General features: G+C 38.6%; 2 protein-coding genes and 1 pseudogene across 2 annotated transcripts; all 3 read right to left on the reverse strand.

Annotated features, from left to right (window-relative positions):
- Nucleotides 1–5,896: 5,896 nt before the first annotated feature.
- On the reverse strand, nt 5,897–7,541 carry LOC118858774 (olfactory receptor 2B11-like). Its single transcript, XM_036769401.1, has one exon. The coding sequence runs from the start codon at nt 7,539–7,541 to the stop codon at nt 6,579–6,581; it is 963 nt and encodes a 320-aa protein (XP_036625296.1). The 3' UTR covers nt 5,897–6,578.
- Nucleotides 7,542–19,044: 11,503 nt separating this feature from the next.
- Nucleotides 19,045–19,929, reverse strand: LOC118857963 (annotated as a pseudogene).
- Nucleotides 19,930–23,121: 3,192 nt separating this feature from the next.
- On the reverse strand, nt 23,122–24,696 carry LOC118858548 (olfactory receptor 2B11-like). The gene has a single exon (XM_036769113.1). The coding sequence runs from the start codon at nt 24,694–24,696 to the stop codon at nt 23,734–23,736; it is 963 nt and encodes a 320-aa protein (XP_036625008.1). The 3' UTR covers nt 23,122–23,733.
- Nucleotides 24,697–27,153: the final 2,457 nt, after the last annotated feature.

Consider the following 27,153-nt stretch of genomic DNA (forward strand, 5'->3'; position numbering starts at 1 on the left):
AAGAAAACCTTGTCCTTTTCGAAGCCCGGCTAGTAGAAGCTATTAAGAAGTATACAAATTTGGATCCTGATTCTATTGAAGGGGCGGCAATACTTAACATGTATTTCATTAATCAGTCTGCCCCAGATATTAGAAGGAAACTGCAGAACTTGGCAATGGGACCCCAAACACCTCAGGCCCAATTACTGGAGACAGCATTCGGAGTGTTCAATAATAGAGACTTAGTCCAGGCAGAGGAAAAAGCCAGAGACAGAGAACATGCCCAATTCTTGGCGGCTGCCATGGCCAGGAGATTGCCGGAGGGTGCTTCTGGCAACTTTGGCAAAGGGGAAACCTGCTTTCCATGTCACAAGGAGGGTCACTGGTCTAAGGAGTGCCCCTCTAGGGCGCCCCCCTGGAAGAAGCCTCTAGGATCCACGCCTCCAGGACCATGCCCAGCATGTCCCCGAGGCTGGAAAAGTGGTAGAGCCTCCTCCCAGCACCCTGTCCTCCAGTACTCGGGAGGAGGGGAAAGCCTGGGGCTTGGCTGTGCTCCCACTTTCTCCATCTCTCTCGCGGAGCCTTGGGCAAAATCGAGGCAGAAGGTAAGGTTACCCACTTTATCACGGCTATGTTCTCTTGCTTTAACTAGTGGCTTTGGCCCCACATGCCCCTCCACCTATCAGGTCATGGGCATCAAGGATCTGTTGTCTGAACACTCCTTCTCTGGCCCTGCCCCCTTTTGGGGAAGGGACCTGATGGTGAAATTGGGAAGCCAATTTTCTATAGTTAAACCTCATAACTCCCTTTTCCCCCTGTTTCCCAGACCTCCCCATGTTCCCCCAGAGGCGTGGGAGAGGGTTGAGCCAATTGTTTGGGATCAGGGAATTCCTGGGCAAGCTACTTCTGCCACCCCAGCCATAGTTCCCCTCCATTGCCTTCATTATCCAATTAAGCCCAAGGCTTGGGAGGGACTGCAACCATTAATTGGCACTCAAGGCCCTGACTCACTCCCTCTAGAGTGGGGCCCCTACCCACCACAGGCTTTTGGGACTTTGAAAACTAAACTGACCACCACTCCAGCATTAGCCTTACCTAATCTAGAAAAACCTTTCACTCACTCTGCTGAAGGAAGGAGAGGACAGGCTTTGGGAATTCTAATCCAGTCCTTACGATCTAACCCCTGTTTTCCAAAACAATTAGATTCTCTGGCTGCTACAGCCATTCCAATTGAGGAAGCTTCTAAGCCTCTAGCAGACCAGCCCCTAGAAGCTCTGCCTTGCCAGAGCACCCTGGAAGCAGAGGGCCACCAGTGCCTGGCTAACCACAGGCTCACCAAACATCAAACCTTGCTCTTAGATATCCCCGACCTAATTTGGATGTGCTACACACTCCTGAACCCCGAAGCAGAACAAGTGGTTAGGAGAGCTAGGTATGAAATAGTCATCTTTAATTCCCACCAGGGATATTGTCCTTTCTCTGTACTCCTGTACTGTCTGTTTTGTTGTTTGCTTAACTTCCTTGCCAGGTTTGTCTCCTCCAGTCTCCAAGCCATCAACTTCCAGATGACTGTGCACCCCCTGAACTGGACCCATCAAGCCAGCTCTACGCCCCTTATCAGCAGGAAGCAATTCCAGAAGCTGAGACCCTCGTCCCTGACCCCAAAAGAATTTGGGTCCCATTTGTTTGAGGGGGGAATGATGAGGGCACAGTCTCTGGGAACCCCTTGAACCCTTGAACTCTCCTTGAATCTTCCCACTCGACCTGGCCTTGGCCTGGGGCTATAACCATTAAGCCCAAGTGCCTACCTTGCCCAGTCCTCTATTGTCCAGCTGTTTCCCACCCTTAATCCTGTTTCCCATCCTTAATCCTGATCAAAATATCTATACCCTAGCTCTGTTACCCCAGCCCTTGATGGGTTGTCATTTCCATATAGCCTTCAGCTATTTCCCCCACCCTGGAGTCTGACCTCGTCCTTAAGTCCCTCCCTAGACCCCTCTTCTAGTCACCCCAGACCACCCCTCAATCCCTCCCACAACCTTTGTGTATATAATCTCCATCTTGCCTCCATGAGGGTGGTCAGAACCAATCTAGCTCAGATGGGTCTGGCCCTTTTTCCTTACAGGCGTCGCAAGGGGTGGGATCTCTCGGGGCAGGCTTATTTGGCTAACTCTTAATAAACTTTATCCCTTCCCTTGGCTGAGAAGGCTTGAGTCGAATTCTTTCGGCAGGACCCGGCGTGTCGGTACTTTGGGGTGTCGAGCACCTCTCACCCCAAACCCTCATCAGCTAGAGCACCCCCACAAAGGGGCAATGGGGGTCAACAGGACATTTTGGGTAACCCCCTCCTTATGGCCCCCAGGGCTTCAGCCCCAGCTCCTCCTCCTGCTCCCCAACCTCCCCAGAGCACCCTTGTTTCCTGTGCTCCCCCTTCTGTGGCCATCCCCTCTTTCTCTTGGGTTCCTGTAGTGCAATCCTCCTCTTATCCTGCCTCCTTCACGGTCCAAATCTCCTACCCTGCCTCTCCTCCCATGGCCCCTCCCCCCTTGGTGACCCCTGCTCAGGTCCCAGCCAAGGGTCTCGTTGAGTTACCTCCCTCTGTGGCCCCTGATGGGACCCCTACTCAGGTTCCAGCCTCGGGCCCTGCCCGCATGGCAGTACCTCCTCCCCTGGGCCCTCTCTCTGAGGTGGCTCCCACTCAGGTCTCTACCTGTTGTACCACTGAGGAGAAGAGGAGAATCTGGGAACATGCCCAAAAATTTGGGGATCATTTGGCTAGCAATAACCCAATAAAATATCCCCCAGGTACAGCTGCCGTTCCAACAGTGACCCAGGATGGAATTATCAAAGGAGTGAGGATAGAGAAAAGAGAGACCATATGGTACTTTGCCTGTTAGAAGGCCTAAGAACTGCATTTCAAAAGCAAATAAATTTTCAAAAAATCAGGGAAGTTACTCAGGGAGAAAAGGAAAACCCTGCTCTTTTCCAGGCCCGGCTAGTAGAAGCTATTAAGAAGTATACAAATTTGGATCCTGATTCTGTTGAAGGGGCAGCAATACTTAACATGTATTTCATTAATCAGTCTGCCCCAGATATTAGGAGGAAACTGCAGAAATTGGCAATGGGACCCCAAACACCTCAGGTCCAGTTGCTGGAGACGGCCTTTGGAGTCTTCAACAATAGAGACCTAGTTGCAGCAGAGGAAAGAAAACGCAGGGAAAGAGCTAGAGACAGAGAACATGCTCAATTCTTGGCTGCTGCCATGGCCAGGAAAAGATCCAAGGAGGGCCCCTCCAGGGAGCCCCCTTGGAAGCCCGTTGGCTTGGGCAGTGGGGAAACCTGCTTTCGATGCCACAAGGAGGGTCACTGGTCTAAGGAGTGCCCCTCTAGGGCTCCCCCCTGGAAGAAGCCTCCAGGATCCAGGCCTCTAGGACCGTGCCCAGCATCTAACCAGGAGGGACATTAGAGGTGTCCCCGAGGCTGGAAAAGTGGTAGAGCCTCCTCCCAGTACCCTGTCCTCCAGTCTTCTCAAGACTTGGAAAGAGGGGAAAGCCTGGGGCTTGGCTGTGCTCCCACTTTCTCCACCTCTCTCGTGGAGCCCTGGGCAAAATCGAGGCAGAAGGTAAGGTTACCCACTTTATCACGGCTATGTTCTCTTGCTTTAACTAGTGGCTCTGGCCCCACATGCCCCTCGACCCATGAGGTCATGGGCATCAAGGATCTGTTGTCTGAACACTCCTTCTCTGGCCCTGCCCCCTTGGGAAGGGACCTGATGGTGAAATTGGGAAGCCAATTTTCTCTAGTTAAACCTCATAATGCCCTTTTCCCTCTGTTTATCAGACCTCCCCGTGTTCCCCCAGAGGCGTGGGAGAGGGTTGAGCCAATTGTTTGGGATCAGGGAATTCCTAGGCAAGCTACTTCTGCCACCCCAGCCATAGTTCCCCTCCATAGCCTTCAATATCCAATTAAGCCCAAGGCTTGGGAGGGACTGCAACCATTAATTGCCACTCAGGTCCCTGACTCACTCCCTCTAGTGTGGGGCCCCTACCCAGCACAAGCTTTTGAGACTCTGAAAGCTAAACTGACCACCACTCCAGCATTAGCTTTACCTAATCTAGAAAAACCTTTCACTCACTCTGGTGATGAAAGGAGGGGACAGGCTTTGGGAATCCTAATCCAGTCTTTAGGATCTGACCCCTGTTTTCCAAAACAGTTAGATTCTCTGGCTGCTACAGCCATTCCAATTGAGGATGCTTCTAAGCCTCTAGCAGACCAGCCCCTAGAAGCTCTGACTTGCCAGAGCACCCTGGAAACAGAGGGCCACCAGTGCCTGGCTAACCACAGGCTCACCAAACATCAAACCTTGCTCTTAGATATCCCCGACCTAATTTGGATGTGCTACACACTCGTGAACCCCGAAGCAGTGTGGTACACAGAACAAGTGATTAAGGGAGCTAGGTACGAAATAATCATCTTTAATAACCTCCAGGGAAATTGTCCTTTCTCTGTACTCCTATATTGTCTGTTTGGTTGTTTGCTTAACCTCTTTGCCAGGTTTGTCTCCTCCAGGCTCCAAGCCATCAACTTCCAGATGACTGTGTACCCCTTGAACAACTGGACCCATCGAGCCGGGAACAGATCTACACCCCTTGCCAGCAGGAAGCAGTTTCAGAAGCTGAGACCTTCGTCCCTGACCCCAAAAGAATTTGGGTCCTATTTGTTTGAGGGGGGAATGATGAGGGCACAGTCTGTGGGAACCCCCTTGAGTCTGGAGTGCAGTCTCTGGGAGCCCCCTTGAGCTGTCCCTGAGTCTTCAGGCTGGATCTGACCTTCCCCTAGGGCCACAAGCCTCACATTGTCCTTGGGCCCAGATCTCTCCCTCTATTGTACTTTAGATATGCATGCCTTCAGTTACTTCCCAACCTTGATATCTCACTATCTTGGATCCTGGACTGTGGCTCCACCTTATCTTCCTTAGACTTCCCCTCAAGAGCCTCCCTAAACCCCTCCTCTAGTCACCCCAGACCACCCCTCAATCCCTCCTACAATCTTTGTGTATATAATCTCCATCTTGCCTCCATGAAGGTGCTCAGATTCAATCTAATTCAGTAGGTTGAATCTGGCCCGCTTGTGGAAACAGGCGTCACAAGGTGGGGGGATTTCTTAAGACAGCCCATTGTGGTGAATCCCTAATAAACTTTGTCTTTTCCCTTGGCTGAGAAGGCTTGAGTCGAATTCTTTCGGCAGGACCCGGTGCGTCAATATTTCGGGGTGCCGAGCACCCTTCAACCTTTTACCTCTTCAGCTCCACTTATCTTTTAAGGAATGGCTCTTGGTCTCATTTTTTTTTATTATTTCCTTTTATGTCTTGGATATCAGACCCTCACTGGAGATATTTCATGTAAAGATTTTTTTTTTTAGTATTAATTGCTTCCCTTATTCATCTAGCTGCATTGATTCTATTAAAGCAAAAGAGTTTCAATTGCATTTAAGTCAAATTTTCTTTTTTATAGATAGTCTCTACTATACTTATTTAGACAAAACTTCTCTTAGCCTTATCTGTGAGAGTTGTCAGATCTGGCTATCTTAAAATTTTTTTATGGTATAAACATTAATATTCATAGCCTATATATTTTGTAAAAATCTTGATGTGATTTATCTTGTAATCTACATATTTTCATTGCTCTCATATGCAAGTCAAAACTAAGCAAAAGAGGAAATTCCAGGTAAAGAACTCCAGATTTATTTCAACTCATACATCTTTGTTTGCTAGGGGAAATTCTAATGTACTTATTAGTTTTCCTTTTTAAATATATTTCTATGACTGGGTGCCAGGTCTGGTCATAACCAAAATATAAGTTTTCTAGACATTCTCCTCTCACTCTTACAAAACTTAATTGAGTTTGGTTTAGATCTACATCAAGATGACATTTGATTATTACAATAGGACATTTAAATCTGTCCATCTTGGGCATATCAGAAATGTCTTTCTTGTCCAGATAATTTCATTTTTCTTCCAAGGTAACTTTCCTGTTAAGTTGAAGTTTATTCAAGTATTTCATATTTAATTTCTATTTTCCACTAATCCCAGCTTTCATTATAATTCTCAATTTAATATTGCCCTAAGTAATAAACTATGGTGTATATGAGCTTTTCAATTTGGAAAAAATGGCTTCAAGTATGATAGATTTGCTTGATTCACTCATTCAAGTATTTGCAACATGCACTATTGTAAATATTAAATTAGATACAAATTGTAGACAACACAAGGCATCTACCACTACTATCCAAAATCTGAGAACTCTAAGATATTTTAGGATATAGGATAAATTCAAGACCTAGATGCCCATATGAGATAGTGATAGCAACAGACATCTTACAGTCATAGCATCTAGAGATTACAGAAACTTCAGAGATAAATCATTTCATCCCCATGGTTTCAAATGTGAGAAAAGTAGGTCCAGAAAAATAGTTTTTCTTAACCAATATGAACCAAGTATCAAGTAGTAGAGTTTAGAGTTGGAACCAAGGTACTTAATTTCAAATCCAAGGTTATCTTTGCTACATCATTTTGAGAATAATTTAGACCTTGCTCAGATTTATTTGACTTTAAATATGAATCCTCCCTTGGACCTGAAGATTCTTCTCAATAGATTGCCTAGAGCCCCTTTCACATCTTTATTTCTCAGGGTGTAGATGAAGGGATTGAGCGTAGGAGTCACAACACCATAGAAAAGAGCCATACATTTAGGCTGATCCCTTGTGATAGAAGAAGGGGGCTGGAGGTACATACTAATTGCAGGGCCATAGAATAATAAGACAACAATGAGATGGGAAGAACAGGTTCCAAAGGCTTTCTTCATTCCTTCAGTAGATTGAATTTTCATAACAGCCTGCCCAATATAGGCATAGGATGTAATAACCAAGGCCAAAGGAATAGCAAGGAAAAATACACAGACCACAGAAAGCCCAAGTTCATTGGAACTCTTATCACCACAGGCAGTCTTGATCAGTACAGGAATCTCACACACCACGTGGTCTAATTCATTGTGTCCACACATTGGCAGCTGTAATGTCAAAGTTCCTTCTGACACAGCATAAGTCAGGCCACTTAAAAATACAATGGACACAAGTAAGATGCAGATCTGATGGTTCATGATGAGGGTGTAGCGAAGTGGTTTACAGATAGCCACATAGCGATCAAAAGCCATCACAGCCAGGAGAAGAGACTCTGAAGCCCCCATAAAATGGAAGAAGTAAAGTTGAATGGCACATCCCATATAACTGATTGTCTTTTTTGAACTTCCCAAGTTAAATAAAATCTGGGGAACAATGCTTGTGGTGTAACAGATGTCGAACAAGGAGAGATTAGAGAGGAAAAAATACATGGGGCTATGGAGGTGGTGGTCCAGTTTGCAGACCAGAATGATGGAGATGTTGCCCAGCAGAGCCAAGGGGTATATAAAAAGGAGAACGAGGAACAGTGGAAGTTCCAGCCATGCATGGTTTGAGAAACCTAATAAGATAAACACTTCTGGATGACTTTCATTGTTTCCTGACATGATCTTCAGCAGCCTGCACCTGTGGGAATCAACAGAAGCATAATCAGATCAAAGCAATGTCGGAATTTGAAAAAAAAAACTGTTTCATAGCCTAAATAACTATCAAATATTTTGAATTTTTAAAATGTATCTACAAGTGAATCATATTGGCCGTCTAGACTCACTCATACTCAAAAAGAATCCTTAGTATAACATATCCATCATGTAACTTGAACACTTTTAAGAATGGGGACCACATTGCTTCTTGAGGTAACTAGTTTCATTTTAGTCATTCATCCCCTGTCTCTGGTTACAGTAATCACTGACAAATCCTTGTGCAAAATGAACATGTTTCTATTCTTAATGCACAATATTGCTATTTTTATACTCAAATATTAAAAAGTCTTCTCAGAGACCTCTTTTCCAGCTGTCCACTTCTCCATTAAACTACAGAACAGCACTCTCCAATTTTCTTCAAAGTGAAAAATCAGAAGGGGTTTGTTAAGGATGCATTCTTTACTTTCTGATGGAGAGAAAGAAGAATGGTCTTAGAATCCTAATGTCACAAGGGTCTTAGAGATAGATAATTGAGACAGAAGTCCTATAATTTTACTACGTTCCAAAGACAGTATGAAAAAATGAAAAGGGGGGAGAGAGGATGCATAGAGGAAAAGTAAGAGAAAAGATGGGGGAATTTAAGACCCATAATCAGGTCCTGCAAGTAAAACTATATGGAAAGAGTGAAGAGAGCAGGTGTCATTTGAATTTCACTTTCATCTAAACTGGTCAAAAGATAGCAAAACACACACACACGCAAACTTTGGCACAGAAATAAATTCAACTTAACAACGATATAGATAGGAACAGAAAGAGTGGGGAGAGGGATATAAGAGAGAAGCTAAATTCAGGAAGCAATTAATCAGAAGCAAAATAATCATGAGAGGGGATAGTAAAGAGATGGTTAAAGGAAGATAAAAGTAATTTGAAATAAATACAGAGAAAGGAATACAGATGAGAAAAAAGAAGAGAACAGAAGAGAAATCAATATATAACTAATATAATTTTACAACGTAGATAGAATGAATTCAATCATGAAACAAGATGTTACCAAAATAAATTAGTAAACAAAATCCAAAAATATGTTGTTTACAAGAAACACATTTGGAACAAAAACTAACATAGAGGCATAAGCAGAAGTTAGAGGAAAATTCTATTATGTTTTAGTTAAAAACAAACAAAAAAAGCATTGTTAATAATTATGATTTCAGATAATGCAACAGCAAAATATAGACTTAGTTAAGAGAGATTAAATTATTTTTAAAAAAGAGATAAACAGGGAAATTACATTGTGCTAAAAGACAACAAAGATGATGGATTGATTTCAGTTATAAGAAGAAATAAAGAGTAATGTTACAATTTTTGGACATTTTAACTTCCTACTATCGTTGTTAGATAAATCTAGCCAAAAATACACAAGAAATAAGGTAAGTTCTAGAATAAATTTTTAGAAAAATTAGATATCGTAGACCTCTCATAATTATTAAATGTAAATAGAAAGATATGGAGATAGATAGATAGATAGATATGTGTTTCTGTATTTCTCAGCTTTTTGTGGTACCTTTAGCATTTATCATGTTTTAGAACAAAAACCTCACAGGCAAAAGGAGAAACATAGAAGCATTATGAACATAGTTTACTAACCAGTAAATTTACCAATTTGCCAGATTATGGTAGTAAAATTATGATAAATAAAATACTACTGGGGGAAAGCATTAAAAATCAATTGGAGGGAGTCAGCTAAGTGGCATAGTGAGTAGAACACTAGCCCTGGAGTCAGGATGATCTTAGCTCAAATCCAGCCTCAGACACTTGACACATTTACTAGCTGTGTGACCTTGGGCAAGTCATTTAACCCCAATTGCCCTGCCTTCCCCCTTCGAAAAAAAAATCAACAGGTGACTGAATAACTTAATTCTAAAGACTTTTGATGTCACACAACAAATAATTTAAACAATAAATATGTTCAGTAAGAATAATGACAGACAACCTTCCAAATTTTAGAGATGCAACCAAAGAAAACTTAAAAAAGGTCTGAGGTTTCCCACTGCATCTGGGACCATCTACAGTCATCCTGATCTATATCATTACACTGGTCCCAGATGCCCCAGGAGGAGAAAGTGAGGTTGTTAACTGCACAACCTTTTCTCACTTCAATCTAATTCACTTGCAAGTCATGGCATTGCCTTCCTGATATCATGGTCCTTTTTGATAATGAAAGACAAACAACAGGGGAAAATGTATATCTTTAAGTGCTTTTATTAACCAAAAGACAAAGTAGATCAATTAAACAAATATTTACCAAAAAAGTAAGATATCTAGACTAGCAAAACAAGAAATAAAATATGTAAATAACCGAATTTCAAAGGAAGAAATTGAATAATCTACAAATGAACTCCCGATCAGGGAAGAAGGGGATTTCTGGGACCAGATGGATACATAAGTGAATTCTTTCAAACATCTAAAGAAAAATAATTTTCAATATTGAAAAAAGGTTTTGAAAAATACCAAAAAAGGTACCCTATCAAATTCCTTCAATCATACGTGGATGGTCTTGATATATCAAGGGATATAGGGATACTCAAAACAGAAAAAGAAAACTACATCAAAAAGATTCTACACTATGATCTGGTTAAGTTTATATCAAAAAATAGTTTACTACCAGGAAAACAAGTTAAGTAATCTTATTAATTATAAAAATCATGATGTATCAATAGATACATAGAAATATTTTGACAAAATCCATTACCCATTTCTTTTAAAAATTTAATAGAGCATAGGAATAAATGGACCTGTCCTTAAAATAACAAATTTTTGTTCAATGATTTCTGACTCCCTTTGTGGTGGCAAAGAATTGGAAATGGAGGGATGCCCCTCAGTTGAGTAATGGCTAAACAAGTTGTGGTATATGATTGTGATGAAATACTACTGTGTTTTAAGAAATGATGAGCTCAAGGATGTTAGTATAACATAGAAAGACTTGCATGAAATAATGAAGAGTAAAATGAACAGAACAATGAAAACACTGTATACAATAACAGCAACATTGTTTTAGGAACAGCTTTGAGCAACCAGTCATTTTGACTATTATAAATACTCAAATTAATGATAATTATAAAGAACCTATAAAGGAAGATGCTGCCTGCATCCAGAGAAAGTACTGATAAATAGAAGTATGTACAGCATGGCTTTATTTACAGTATGTTTTTTCCATAGTTGTGTCTAGTGGTAGCCATCTTTACAGAGGTAAGGCAGGATATAAAAAGAAAGTTAGATGATAACTTTATTATATATTTAAAAGAAATAGCAAGTTGAATGTAATAGATTTGCAGTTTCATGAGCAATCTTTTTTTAATCTATTTTATTGTGGAAATCCTTGTTTTATAGGCTTAGAATTAAAAAATGAAAAATAAAAGAAATTTGCTTGATGGTTTGTTGATTTTATTAGTCTTTTTAAGTTCTTCGTATTATTTATCTGTTCAATGATGTTTTATTTTTCATTTTTTCTCCTTATTTTTAGTTTGTTTGGTGTATGTGGTCAATTTAGTGTTTTTGTAGCTAAATAGTGCAGTTGACTCCAGCTGTTTGTGACCCTGTGGACCATATTGTCCATGGGGTTACATTGACAGAGATACTAGAGTAGTTTGCCATTTCCCTCTCCTGTGAATTAAGGCAAAGACAAGTTAAGTGACTCACCTGGGGTCACACAATTAGTAAATGTCTGAGGCTAGATTTGAACTCAAGTCTTTCTGACTCCAGGTCCAGCACTCTATCCACTGAGCCATCTAGCTGCTTCTCAATTTAGGATCATTAATGGATATTTTCTGGTATCTTAATTGTATATTCAGTTCATTAATCTTTTTTATTTATATAGTTTTACCAGTGGCACACAGTGTCATTAGAAGATTGTTTAGGTCCATCACATAATATTAGCTGTCTCATTGAAATTATTCATCATTCAATACAATAAATTTAATTTATTGCATCTAGAAAGTGGTCTTTAATGCATTCTTTATTTACATTATCATCACCTAATTTCTGTATATATTCATATATAACCCCCACCCCTATTCTCATCCCCATTTGGGCAGAGTAGCCACCTGAAGGACAGACTTGTGATGCAGCCTCTTAGCTTAATAATAGTGACACTAACTTTTCACAGGTACACATCCTAAGTATTAATTATCCTGTTTTATTTAATGATTCATATTGTTCCTTCTTTATTTTCTGCAAGGTATGGTTTATTAATTACGCTTTATGTTTTCATTCATTACCATTTTTAAAATGAAACACTTGATATAGAAAAACTGAATATTCTTTTTAAACTCTCATTTGAAAATTCCCAAAAAGTCTTTTAGATTGACTTATCCAACAATCTCTCTCTCTCTCTCTCTCTCTCTCTCTCTCTCTCTCTCTCTCTCACACACACACACACACACACACACACACATGCATATATTTTGATATCCCTTTCTGTTGGATTTGTCTAACGCCAAAAGGGCAATATCACATTTTCCTTTGATTATAGGGCCATTGAAAATATCTTTTTGCAATTAACTTAGGTTTTCCTTTAAAAATCATATTTTTTTTTAAATATATGTACATATATACATATACACATGATAATACTTGATTTCCTGTAGTCACTTTAAGTAAAATATAGTTTCACTGTCTTACTTGATATTACCAAGAAATAGTGATTACAGATTCCAATTTTGTAATAACATGAAGAATAATAAATTTTCTTCAGGATGTTAATTTTCATTCTATATGTATTAGTATTCCATTACCACAAATTATCTAATCACAATCCACAAGCTGAATACAATGACAAAAGGATAATCTGGGCGAGTTCCACAGGATGTATAAAGTGTGATGTGATACAAATGGTAGTGTGCTGAATATGGAGACAGGAGGACCTGAATTCCAATTCCAATTTTACTGCTTACTAGCAACATAGCAATGGTCATGATGATCATATCATCTGAAACTCCTTCAATGTGCTAAAACTCTAAACAATAGATAGATAGAGAGACAGACAACAGACAGACAGATAGGTAGGTGGATTGATAGGTAGATTGATAGATTGATAGACAAATGGATAGATAAATATTTAATATGCATTGATGAAGGGGGGTCCCAGACTGATGAAATCATAGGTCATTTACAAATGTGTCTTCATATTTTAAGACAAATAGATAACACATTTATTAAGCATTTACTATGTTCCAGACATGCTAAGCACTGAAAATACAAATATAAGTTAGCAACACAGTTCTTACCAAGGAGCTTTCCTTATGATACGGAAAAGATAATATGCAAGAAAGGACCTAGAAAGGTTATTTAGAAGGAATGAATCAATTTTTTTCCCTTTCTTTTTGCTGGATGAAGTTGGGAGTACATATTGCTTTGGCATTTGTGTTTTTTAATTTATCTTTGAAGGCTCTAATTTCTATCCTTAAATCCACCCTTCTTTCATTTATAGTTCTTTTATTGTTCTTATGAAATATTTTGAAAGTACTTGCAATTTTCCCATTGTCATTTCATTATAATATGTTTCCCTTCCTTGAGGATTTTTCAGTCTATTTCCTTTAATCCATCATGCTTATTCAATACATTGACTTTTCTAAATTATTTGCTAAGTTTTTCTTACTTTGTCAGTCTCTGCTACTACCATTTGTTTTCCTATGTAAACCTTGTAATTGGTACTCTTAATAGATGACTATTTGCTTCTTTAGTGGAGTTTTTGTATGGACCGAAACTTGTTAGAGCCTTCCTCTATCCAAGGTAGCCTATTACACATTCTTACCACCAAGACTGGGTGACCTCTACATTTTCTCTCCATTGGGGGGTGGAGTGTCCAGTTGAAGGAACACCAAGACAAATTTCTTTTCTTTCTCTGTGTGTTTTCTGTAGTGATGCCATGAACACTTCGGGTTTAATTACCATGATAACACTAGAATTTAAGTTACTTGACACAGATATTATTTAATTTTTTACTTTGTATTCCCAGGATCTAACATGTATATTGAATTGTGCAGTCAATTCTCAAATATATGAATACAGTCCTGATCTGCCTGAGACATATCAAATCCTGTGCTTCAACCTCTGCAAGAAACCAAGACTCACTATTTTCAAGTCTACCTGATAGCAGGCCCGTATTTTCAGGAGCCAATGTATCACCTATGCCTCAGACAGTAGATCCTTCACCTTTTAGGGCTACAGCCTAGATACCAGGCTCCTTGCCTGTAGGACCAGAACTTCCAACAAGTGCTTCTCATCTCAAGGACACAGTCCAAAAATAAAAACTCATAATCTAGTCCTCTGGCTACAATGATTTTATCTACAGGATGAGTCATTAACAAAAAAAAAAAATCCAGTCACTTTTCTCTACTATTCAAAGCCTTTTGAGGGCAGGAAGTCCCAGATAAAAGGTACTGTATCCTCCATGCCTTGGCAAATTACTCTATAATACTATACCAGTTCCTGTAATATAGAATTTTCATTTACTAGAAATTTACATTTCTAGTATCTTATCACAATGCATCTAAGGCTTACCCCTTCCATGTCCCTATCTAGATTATTCTACTCTGTCCAATTGTGCTCTTTGAAATCTCTGTACTATCTATAATATACCTTCCTTGATCCTAGATCTGTTCCTGTCTTTTGTCAGTCCATCTTCATGGCAGTTTTCTAAGATATTTCCCCACTAAGAAAACAGTTTATGTATCTAAAACCCTGCCAGTATTGATTGTATCTCTCTCAGTATCTCTCTCAACCCCTTGACTCACTGTGAATAAGAAATTGGCTTATCTCTTGTTCCCCTTTGTCAGTTCTTGGCCTTCTCTTTTCACCATCACCCATCAACTTATATTACTTTGAAGTTTAACCAATTCAAACATATCTCCCAATCCAAAACTTACGGTAGTTATCACCTAGATTTCAGGTTATTCTCCCTCCTCTTTCAAGGAGTTCTATACCTGACCATCACTTTTTTCTACCTATTTACAACTGTTCTTATATCAAGGAACTTTAAAATACATAATCCTTGAAACAACTTGACATATAATTTCCACCCTTGACTCATATTGAACATAATATAGAGAGAGGTGAGAGAATAGACAATATAACCCCAAAAGTTCTTTCTCTTGCTTCGAATAAATGGAAAAAGATAGATGTCTTTGTGCTTACCCCCTTGGGATGAAAGCCTTCTTATAAATAGAAACAATTGTGAAGGAAAAAAGTGCAATTAAAAGATGTCAAGAAAGTTTTTAGAAGAATGGAGAATTTGTAGTCCAGAGGTGAGTACCGTAAGTATTCACATCAAGCCCATGTATTCCAAAGCTGATTTAAATGAGGACACTTCTGGGGAAGAAAGGAAATATTGTGTACAAGCATGACTCGTTAATGGTGAAAGGTATTGGTTGCTAATTTTTCACCTTTGCTCCAGTCCTAAGGGTACAAGGATTGTTTTCAAACAGAACTTATGTACCTGAGCCACACAATTCATGAGGGATATGTGTGTGTGTGTGTGTGTGTGTGTGTGTGTGACAGCTCCCAGGAGAACGTATATGCCTCTCTGGTGCAATTATCCCCTTTGAATCAGATTGCATCAGTGTTGGTGACATTTTTATGTAGTTAGTAGGACAAGTGTAATCATCCATTACAGGCAACTAAAAAAAAGAACTGAGTAGATTCATGCATTTAAGACATGCCTTTACTAACCAGGGAATCATTTTGAAATGTAGACTTATCTAGATTAAATTTTCTTTCAATTAGCAAAAATGTACTTTCCTTCCCTCTGACTTCTTTCCCACAAGTGAGTAATACAAAATGCCTGTTACAAACATGTATAACTAAGAAAAATAAATTTTCATGTTTTCCAGCCTCTACCTCCACAGTAATACAAAACGCCTATTACAAACATGTATAGCTAAGTGAAGTAAATTTACACATTTTCCAGCCTCCACCCCACAGTAAAGGTACACTTTTCACTCTGAGTCTTTTGATGAATGAAAGAGACATAGTTTCTGGGTAATTTATAATGAATTTATCAATTCTGTATTGCAAATAATTAATAGATCAATGTTTTCCTCTCATAAACCAAAGATGCCCCCTGGAGACCACTGACTGCCCAAAAAGCCTTTGGAAAAGGCAGTATGCCTAAAGGTGGAAATCAACTCTGATTGGTTAATTATCAATGAAGGGGTGAACATATTAATGAGGATATAGTCAAAAAATCTTCAAGTCCTCCTGCTGAGAAAGTGATCCAATCATGAGTCTCAGCCACCTTCAGCAATCTGGACAAAAGAATTCTTCTGTACTCAGACTGCTCTTTTTGGGTTTCCCCTTTATAAGGTTGGTCACTAATGGAAATGTTTCAAGGACAGGAGCTTATTTCCTAAGGGCAAGATCTTGTCTAAACTGGATTCTATTTGTAAGGTCTTCTGGTTGGGTGGAGTCCTACACAAAATTGGGAAGGAATTGGAGAATCTCATCCATCAGCAACATCTTTCAAAGAATGATTGAGTAAACTAGAGGGGTGGGTTCTTGAATGAGGAAATAGGAATGAAAACCTTAATCCTAATTCAGTAATTGACTGTTAATATAACAGAAATAATCATTTCTCTCATTCCCCCATTTTATTCTAATGAGAGACACAGTCTCCTCAACTAATCATTAACTGACACAACAAACACTTCATCAGGGGTTTCTAACAATGGGGCTTATGATGGGAAATAATGTGAAGGGCAAAGGAAGAGAGATTGATTCATGCATTAACATGACCCATTAGGAGCAGTCACCTTTGGTAAACAGATCTTACAGGGAAAAGGCACATAAGGAAAAAGTAAAAAATAAAAAAAATAAGTGGCTTATTTCATAGGCCCATGTGTCAACAACCCGTCTGGCAGCTTCTGTGGGGGTATAAGATTCACCCACAGCCAACACCCAGAAAGCTGCCAATAGCACAGGTTCTTTTGATCTGCTTAATTAAGGAAAGCAAGGTGAAGGGGTTGACAAGCTTACTTTTAATTCAAATATCATTCAGTTAGTTCAGGGGAAAAAAACCAGCACCCTGAACTTCAAAACAAAATGCAAATTACGGACATCAATAGACTTTGTCTGATTCAAGTCCCAACAGATAGTTACCACAGTTCAACAAAGTTTCAACACCTGGGTTTACAAGCTGGAGGGCTCCTTAGCTACAGCTGCCCGGAGTCTCCTCATCAACACCATCTCCAGAGCCCCGCACCAATAGCTCTGTCCTCCCTTCTTATAGGGCTTTAGACATCATCAGACATCATCTGAATCACCAGAGCTCAGGCTCTGGTGATTGGTTCTTGAGTTGGCCCCTCCCCGTAGGACCCTGGGATGTTCACATTCACATGGATTACATTAACACCTAATGGGGTTTGGGCCTGGGGCTTAGCACCTAGTAAAGCTCACTCAGATAAATTGAGTCACTCAAAGAAAACAAAGACAATTTTGATTACAGCCCATCATATCTTAAGGCTCAGAGGTCCCATCTCATACACTCATCTCTTTCTCTGGAAATATCTCCTGATAAAGCCCTCTGGTCTGGGTGTGGTCTCAGAACAGTTTCCAGCTGACTGGATTCTCCAGTTCAGGTCACTTATAGAGAACCCTTTCTCTGCTAGAAATCTCATACAAAATTGATCTTAACACAAATTTAAATTTATTTTACCAATATACGGGTCAAATAGTGATAGCAAATAAAAATGGGGAATCTTTTAGGCAAGAGAATTTACATATTTAGGTTGGTCATTTGCCATGATGATCTATCCAAGAAACTGAAACACAAACTGAAAAACTGGAAAACTCTGAATCCATATTTCATATATGGCATTGTTCATTCCCCCATTAAGAGGATGTGACTCTGCTAAGAACTATTAACAGAACACTTTCTATGAGATGTCTTTTAATAAAAGGATGATTTCTCTTAACATTTGTTATATTAACTATGATTAAAATTAATTATAATAAAAATACCCCCATCCAATAAAAAGGCATTGGGGTGGAATATATAATTAGAGTGAGTAATCAATTTCAAAATAATGTTCATTAAATGAGTTCTTTATATTTAAATTTCTAGTCATGTTCATATAAATAACCCCTAGTAAAAGTGGTTATCTTTTTCAGTGGTTATCTCTTTAAGGCTCTTATAAGATAGTCCACTAGCAATTCTTTTTTGAGATAACTATTTGTGTTGAAATCCTTTTCATTAACATAGAACACAAAAGAGTTATGATATTAAACTCACTAAATAACAGAATTTTATCCTGACTTCACAAGTCTTTTCATCATTGTCTTATTGTCCACATACCATTGTGGAATTGAAGGACTTTATCTTACAGAGAATTTTCAACATTCATTTTCAAAAAAATTTTGAGTTCCAAATTTTTCTCCCTCTCCTCCCCTTTACCCAAGATGATAAGTAATCTGATACAGCTTATCCACGTGCAATAATGTAAAATATTTTTCCATATTAGTCATGTCATGAATGAATAAAAGGAAAAAATAACCTGAAAAAATAAAAAAGTGAAAATACTAAGCTTTGATCTGTATTGAGTCTCCATAGTTCTTTCACTGGGTGTGGACAGCATTTTCCATCATGAGTCTTTTGGAATGTCTTGCATCATGATATTACTGAGAACAGCTAAGTCAGACACGTTGATCAACACACAGGGTGAACAATTTTCTCCTGGTTCTGCTCACTTTACTCAGCATTAGTTCATGTAAGTCTTTCTAGGCTCATCATTTCTTACAGCACAATAGCGTTCCATCGTATTTTTATACCACAATTTGTTCAGCCATTCCCCAATTGATGGGCAGCCCTTCAGTTTCCAATTTTTGCCACCATAAAAAGAACTGCAATAACCAATTTTGTACATGCAGGTCCTTTTCCTTTCTTATGAACCTTACTCTCATAAAATTTGTCTCAAAGGAGAAAAACATACACATTCATTTGGGAATAGAAGTCCATCTTACCATCTAGGAAGTAGTGGGAGATATGGGAAAGAAAAAGGCTGGGGATGGATAAAAGGGAGGTCAGAAGTAGTAGGCATAAATTGTAAATTCATAAGCAAATTAGGAGAGCAAGGTATAGTTTACCTGTCAGATCTATGCAGAAAGGAAGAATCAATGATCAAACAAGAGATAGAGAGCATTAGGAAATGCAGAAAAGATTATTTTGATTACATTAAATTAAAAAGATTGTGCACAAACAAAATCAATGCAACCAAGATTAGAAGGAAAGCAGAAAGCAGAGAAACAATTTTTACTACCAGTATTTCTTATAAAATGCTAATATCTAAAATGTATAGGGAATTGAGTCAAATTTATAAGAACACAAATTATTTCCCAATTGAGAAATGGTTAAAGAATAAGAACAGGCAGTTTTCAGATGAAGAAAATAAAGCTATCTATAGTCATATAAAAAAATACTCTAAATCACTAGGGTATAGATGAGGGGCTTTAACAAAGGTGTGATGATTCCATAAAATAGGGAAGCTATCTTCCCCAAAATTACAGAACTGGATGAAGGTGGTAAGAAATACATGTAGATGGCTGCCCCATAGAAGAGTGACACTACCACTAGGTGAGATCCGTGTGTCCCAAATGACTTCCTCCTCCCTTAAGTTGACTGCATTCTCAATACTGCCTGGGCTATGAAGCCATAGGAGATAAGGATCAGTGACAGGGGCATAAATAAGATGACAACAGAGAAGAATAAGAGTTCTGCCTCATTGGTTGTTATGTCAACACATAACAACTTGAGAAGGGCAGGTCTCTCACGTAAGAAGTGGTCCACCTTGTAGTGGCCACATGGTGGTATGAGAAGAGTCCAAGTAGACTGAAGCACAGAATTGCTGAAACCACTGAGCCAACATGCAGCTGCCAGGTAGAGACATAGCTGCTGGCCCATGATCACTTGATAATGGAGAAGCCAGCAAATAGCCACAAATCGATCAAAGGACATTGTAGTCAACAACAGATACTCTGTGGAACCCAAGGCTAAAAAGATGATGAGTTGTACAACACAACCACCCTAGATAAAGCTTTTCACTTTACTATGAATACTTATCAACATTTGGGGAACTATGCTGGTGGTATTGCAAAAGTCTAAGAATCATAGATTGGTGAGAAAGAAATACATGGGTGTGTGGATTTTAGAGTCTAAGTAGGACACCAGGATGATGGCCACATTGTCAAAGATGGTCAATGTATAGGAGACCAACAAGATCCCAGCGAGGGGCAGCTCCAACCAAGGACAGTTTGAGAAACCCAGTAGAATGAACTGCTTTGGTAAAGTTTCACGTTCCCAATTCATAGTGGAGGGATAATTTCTTAGCCATCTGTAAAGCACAAAAGTAGGCAGTCAGTACATGTTATTATTGTTTAGGGAAATGGACTGAATTAGACTGAATAAGTCAGTAATATATGGGAAAAAAACACTTCAATTTGAGAAACATTGTCCTCATTAACTGATTTCTAAAGTCAGTGTCATAGTTAGGAAGAGTATAGTTCATGTTGTGACTATGACATATAATAACGACTATATTCCTCTGTGAAAGTCACTTAGACTCTCACAACCCCACACCAGTAGTAGAAAGCATTTCTTTGCCCTATATAACTGAAATCAAAAGTTTTGGAGAAAATAGTTAAAAAGACATTTTTTTTCAATGTATGTTAAAAAATGTTTCCTACCTGATTTACTACACCATCTTACCTTTCTTTATATAAATTACTGATGATAATTGAATATGTACTTCCTTCAAGAACATTCTATACTGTCTTATTTATCATTATGAACAGTGATTAATAGGAATTAACTTCTCTCTTCCCCCCCTTTATTGTCTCAATATTCTGACGCACGAAATTGGCAACATGATATTCTCATGTGCTTTATTTAACGTAAAGAGAGCCAACAGATGCCAGAATTAATGAAGTCTCTCATTACTACATCTTCTTATCTCTGCCAGTTTTGAAACCTATATTAGGAAAGTACCATGTACGTAACCTCAATATATGTATATTCCACAATGACACAATTCAATTCAACAACCAATTAATAAAACTCTTTTGGTAAATACATACTTACTTACCTTTTGTAAAAAAAAAAAGTATGTATATCATAATTTAACTTTTTCACGCTAATTGAGGGTCATCATTATTGGAATAAGAAGTATATAAATCTGATTATATTACCCTATCCCCCACTCAAGAATGAATGAATGAAGCATTGGTAAGGGCTAAAGCTGTGCAAAACACTGTGGGGATACAAATAGGAAATAAGACGATCCCTGCTCTCCAGGAGCTCACATTCTAATGGGGGAGACACAGATAGAAAATTTCAGGTGCAAGTGAGATAGAAATATTCCACAGCCCTTAGGGTACAGTAACAAAGCTACTGGTAATACCTCCTTTTAAAGGGTATGATAAAATCTTATCAGTTTCTGCTGCTGAAGCATTTGACCCTGAGGTGAAAGCATTAGCATTCCAAAGGCTCTTGTATTCAGTGTTCTGGGCTATCTCTACTGGGATTTAAGAGGACTGTTGGAGATTTGACCTGCTTAATGCTCATTGCCTTCTCTGTCTCTCTGTCTCTCTGTCTCTGTCTCTGTCTCTCTGTCTCTCTCTCTGTCTCTCTGTCTCTCTGTCTCTCTCTCTGTGTCTCTGTCTGTGTCTCTGTGTCTATCTTTGTCTCTCTCTGTCTCTGTCTTTCTCTGTCTCTCTGTCTGTTTGTCTGTCTCTCTCTTGTTTTCCTTTATGCTTCATTTAATCTGCTTTGTCTGCCTTGTGAGTAGAAAGTGAGTTCCTTGTACAATAATTAGTCTAGTCATTTCTTAATTGATGATCATCTATTTTTTTTTTCATTACATTCAAAGCTGGTTGAGGGTAGGTGTTATACCAAGAGCGAGCTAGACACGTCACAGAGTATAAGTTTTAAATGGAGAATTTATTAGCCAGAGACCATTTGGGGTTCAACCCAAATCAGAATGGCCACAAGTTGGGGTGAAGAAGTCGTATTTATACAGAAAAAACAGGGTCTAGTGGTTAATTTTCTCTTGAAATTTACAGGCCAGGTCACAGGGTGGTCCAGGGGAACAGGAATAAAGGTCCTGACAGATCAAAGATTCTGACAGGTTATTGTTAAATGGGATAATCTTATCTATTGACATTCCTTGGAGGAGTCAAGGAGCCCCAGGGACATTTGCTAAATGCCAAAAGGTCTGAGTCCATTCTTTCTTATGCAAACTGGGGTTTTCTCAGGGGCTGTGGGGCAGGGGTCTCCTTAGCAATAACTGATTTCTCTGGTACCACATAGGAACTATCTTTTGTGTTTTTTTCTTGCTTGTTTTTGTATCCCCTGTGCTAAATACAGTGCCTGATACATAGTAGGCCCTTAATAAATGTTTACTGACTAATTGATTTCGACTTCATTACCACTTTAAAATGTATTGCTACAACTATTTTGATTCATGTAGAATCTTTTTCTCTGTGTCTGACATCCTTGGGAATATGCCTGGTAGTACAATTACTTGGTCAAAAGGTAACGATAATTTAGTTACTCTCTTACTGTATTTCAAATTCCTTTCCAAAATAATGGTTTCACCAATGTAAGAGTTCCAGCAACAAAATTGGTATACAAGTCTTTTGAAACTCTTCCAAAATTAACAATTTGCAGTTTTTGTCATCCTTGCCAATTTATCGAAGGTGAAATGGGACTTCAAAGATATTTTACTTGGCATTTCACTTATTAACAGTAATGGGGCAAAATATTTCATATGACTATTAGTATTTCATAGTTCTGCATTTGAAAAATAGTTGTATTAATGGTTCCACTTAACCTTTAAGGAATGGCTCTTGGTCTTACATGTTTTTTATTATTTCCTTTTATATCTTGAATATCAGACCCTCACTGGAGGTATTTCATGTAAAGATTCTTTTTTTTTTTTAGTATTAACAGCTTCCCTTATTCATCTAGCTGTATTGATATTATTAATGCAAACGATTTTCAATTTCATTTAATGCACATTTTCTTTTTTATCGATAGTCCCTATTATACTTATTTAGACAAAAATTCTCTTCTTAGCATTATCTGTGAGAGGTGTCTGATGTGGTTGTCTTAAAAATTGTTTTATGGTATAAAGATTAATATTCATTTTTTTACAAAAATCTTGATGCGATTTAAATTGTAATCAACAGATTGTCTTTGCTCCCATATGCGAGTCAATACTAAGCAAAAGAAGAATCTCTAGGTAAAGAGCTCCAGACTTATTTCAACTCATACATTTTTTTTTTTGGTATGGGAAATTCTAATGTATTTATTAGTTTTTCTTTCTGAATACATTTCTGTGACTGAGTGCCAGGTCTGGTCATAACCAAAGTATAAGTTTTCTAGACATTCTCCTCTCACTCTTACAGAATTTAATTGGGTTTAGTTTAGATCTACATCAAGATGACAATGGATTATTACAATATCATATTTAAATCTGTCCATCTTGGGCATATCAGAAATGTCTTTCTTGTCCAGATAATTTCACTTTTCCTCCAAGGTAACTGTTTCCTGTTGACTTGGAATCAATTCAAATACTTCATGTTTAATTTCTATTGTATTTCTACTAATTCCAGCTTTCAATATAATTATTGACTTAATATTGTTCTAAGCAATAAACTATGATGTATATGAGCTTTTAAATTTGGAAAAATGTCTTCAATATGATAGATGTGCTTGATTCACTCACTCAAGTACCTGCAATATGCACTATTGTAGATATTAAATTAGGCACAAATTGTAGACAGCACAAGGCATCTACCACTACTGTCCAAAGCCTGAGAACCCTAAGACATTTTAGGAAAAAGGATAAGTTCAAGACCTAGATGACCATATGAAATAGTGGCAGAAATAGACAGTCATAGCATCTATAGATTAAAGAAACTTCAGAGATAAATCAGCTCATCCTCATGACTTCAAATGTGAGAAAAATAGGTCCAGAAAAATTAAGTTTCTTAACCAATGTGAAACAAATATCAAGTAGTAGAGTTCAGAGTTGGACCCAAGGCACCTGACTTCAAATCCAAGATTCCCTTTGCTACAACATTTTGAGAATAATTTAGTCCTTAGTCAGAGTTATTTGGAATTGAATATGAATCCTCCCTTGGACCTGAAGATTCTTCTCAATAGATTGCCTAGAGCCCCTTTCACATCTTTATTTCTCAGGGTGTAGATGAAGGGATTGAGCGTAGGAGTCACAACACCATAGAAAAGAGCCATACATTTAGGCTGATCCCTTGTGATAGAAGAAGGGGGCTGGAGGTACATACTAATTGCAGGGCCATAGAATAATAAGACAACAATGAGATGGGATGAACAGGTTCCAAAGGCTTTCTTTCTTCCCTCAGTAGACTGAATTTTCATAACAGCCTGCCCAATATAGGCATAGGATGTAATAACCAAGGCGAAAGGAATAGCAAGGAAAAATACACAGACCACAGAAAGCCCAAGTTCATTGGAACTCTTATCACCACAGGCAGCCTTGATCAGTACAGGAATCTCACACACCACATGGTCTAATTCATTGTGTCCACACATTGGCAGCTGTAATGTCAAAGTTCCTTCTGACACAGCATAAGTCAGGCCACTTAAAAATACAATGGACACAAGTAAGATGCAGATCTGATGGTTCATGATGAGGGTGTAGTGAAGTGGTTTGCAGATAGCCACATAGCGATCAAAAGCCATCACAGCCAGGAGAAGACACTCTGAGGACCCCATGAAATGGAAGAAGTAAAGTTGAATGGCACATTCCATATAACTGATTATCTTATTTGAACTTCCCAAGTTAAATAAAATCTGGGGAACAATGCTTGTGGTGTAACAGATATCCAACAAGGACAGATTAGAGAGGAAAAAATACATGGGGCTATGGAGGTGGTGGTCCAGTTTACAGACCAGAATGATGGAGATGTTGCCCAGCAGAGCCAAGGGGTAGATGAAAAGAAGAATGAGGAACAGAGGAAATTCCAGCCATGCATGGTTTGAGAAACCTAATAAGATAAACACTTCTGGAAGACTTTCGTTGCTCCCTGACATGATCTTCAGTAGCCTGCACCTGTGGGAATCGACAGAAGCAGAATCAGGTCAAAGCAATGTCAGAATTTAAAAAAAAGCTATTTCATAGCCAGAACAGCTGTCAAATATTTAGGATTTTTTTTTAAAAAAAAACGTGTATCTGTAAGTGAATCATGGTGGCCATCTAGACTCATTCATACCCAAAAATAATCCTTACTATAACATATCCATCATGTGGCTTGAACACCTTTAAGGATGGGGACCACATTGCTTCTTGAAGTTAACTAGTTTCATTTTAGTCATTCTTCCAATGTCTCTGGTCAAAGTAATCAATGACAAATCCATGTGTAAAATGAACATGTTCCTATTCTTAATGCACAATGTTGTTTCTTTTGGTTATCAGAGATTAAAAAATCTTCTCAGAGACCTCTTTTCCAACTGCTTCCTTCTCCACTAAAGTAGAGAAGAGTACTCTCAAAATTTCTTCAAAGCAAATAATCAGAAGGATTTTTTAAGGATGAGCTCTTTACATTCTGATGGAGAGAAAGAAGAGTGGTCTTAGGATCCTAATGTCCCAAGGGTCTTAGAGATAGATAATTTAAACAGAAGTCCTATAATTTTACTATGTTCCAAAGATGCTATGAAAAAAAGAAAAGTGGGGAGAGCTGATAGAGGAAAAGTAGGAGAAAAGATGGGGGAATTTAAGACCCATAATCAGGTTCTGCAAGTAAAAGTATATGCAAAGAGTGAAGTGAGCTGGTATCATTTGAATTTCACTTTCATCTAAACTGTTCAAAAGATAGCGGAACACACACACACACACACACACACACACACACACACACAAAGTTTGGCACAGAAACAAATTCAACTCAACAAGGATACAGATAGCAACAGAAAGAGCAGGAATAGGGATATAAGAGGAAAGCCAAATTCAGGAAGCAATTATTCAGAAGCAAAATGAATCATGAAAGGGAATGCTAAAGAGATGGTTAAAGGAGGAGAAAAGTAATTTGAAATAAATAGAAAAGAATACATATAAGAAAAAAGAATATGAGAACAGAATAGAAATAATAACTATTGTAACTTTACAATGTAGATTGAATGAACTCCATCATGAAACAGAATATGTTAGCAAAATGAATTAGAAAACAAAATCCAACAATATGTTGTTTACAAGAAACACATTTGGAAGAAAAACTAACATAGAGGCAATAGCAGAAGTGAGAGCAAAATCCATTTTGTTTTAGTTAAAAAAAACAAAATAGCATGGTTAGCAATTATGATTTCATATAAGGAAACAGCAGTATATAGGCTAAATTAAAAAGAGATTATATTATTTTTTAAAAGGAGATAAACAGAGAAACTGCATTGTGCTAAAAGACAATATAGATGATAGATTGATTTCCATACTTAACATATATGAATCCAATGGTTTAGCTTCTTGGAAAAATAAAATGAATTGTTAGAAGAAATAAAGAGTAAAGCCACAATTATCGGGCATATTAATTTTCTACTATCATCAGTAGGTAAATCTAGCCAAAAATATATAAGAAATAAGATAGCACTAGAATAGAATTTTAGAAAAGTTAGATATGGTAGACCTCTAGCAATTATTAAATATAAATAGAAAGATATGCAGATAGATAGATAGATAGATATGTGTTCATGTATTTCTCAGCTGTTTGTGGTACCTGTAGCATTTACCGTGTTTTAGAACAAAACCTCACAAACAAATGCAGAAAGGCAGAAGCATTGTGAACAGAATTTTCTAACTAGTAAATTTACCATTTACCAGATTATGATAGTAAAATTATGGTAAATAAAATTCCACTGGGGGAAAGCATTAAAAATCAGTGGGAGGGGAGGGTGGAGCCAAGGTGGCAGCTGGAAAGAAGGGACTTGCATGAGCTCCCCCCCCCACCCAGTTCCCTCCAAAAAGCTATTAAAATGACTCTGGACAAATTTTAGAGCTGTAGAACCCATGAAATAGCAGAGCTAAGCAGGTCTCCAGCCCAGGACAGCCTGGATGGTCCCAAGGAAGGGTTTATTACACTGAGCTGGAAGCAGAGCAGAGCCCAGCGTGGGCTGTGCCAGGACCAACCAGAATGGGAGCTGGGAGAAACAGGCCCTGGCACCCTGAATCAGTGAGCTGTGGCAGTTACCAGACTTCTCAACCAAGAAACACCAAAGACAACTGAGAAGGTTAGTGGGAAAAGCTATGGGGACAGAATGAAAGGAGTTCACTGTTCAGCCACCATCCCAGAGGCAGTGGAGGTGGGGCAGCTCTGAGGACAGAACTACAGCAACAGTTGCTTCCAGACCCATGCCCACCTGGTGGGAGGAATTTAAGTGGTGGATCAGAGCAGGAGTGCAGTGCCTGCTTAAGATCTGAGTCATGGTCCAGGTTGGCGGTTCTTGGGGAAGGAGGAGTGCTGGTGTGGCAGAGCTTGCTTTGCAGAAATAGCTCTGAAAACA

This window comes from Trichosurus vulpecula, chromosome 7 (genome assembly GCF_011100635.1).
Source record: "Trichosurus vulpecula isolate mTriVul1 chromosome 7, mTriVul1.pri, whole genome shotgun sequence".
Lineage (NCBI taxonomy): Eukaryota > Metazoa > Chordata > Mammalia > Diprotodontia > Phalangeridae > Trichosurus > Trichosurus vulpecula.

Coding starts and splice junctions, on each gene's coding strand:
- LOC118858548 (XM_036769113.1), bottom strand. CDS start 24,696: ATGTCAGGGAGCAACGAAAGTCTTCCAGAAGTGTTTATCTTATTAGGT.
- LOC118858774 (XM_036769401.1), bottom strand. CDS start 7,541: ATGTCAGGAAACAATGAAAGTCATCCAGAAGTGTTTATCTTATTAGGT.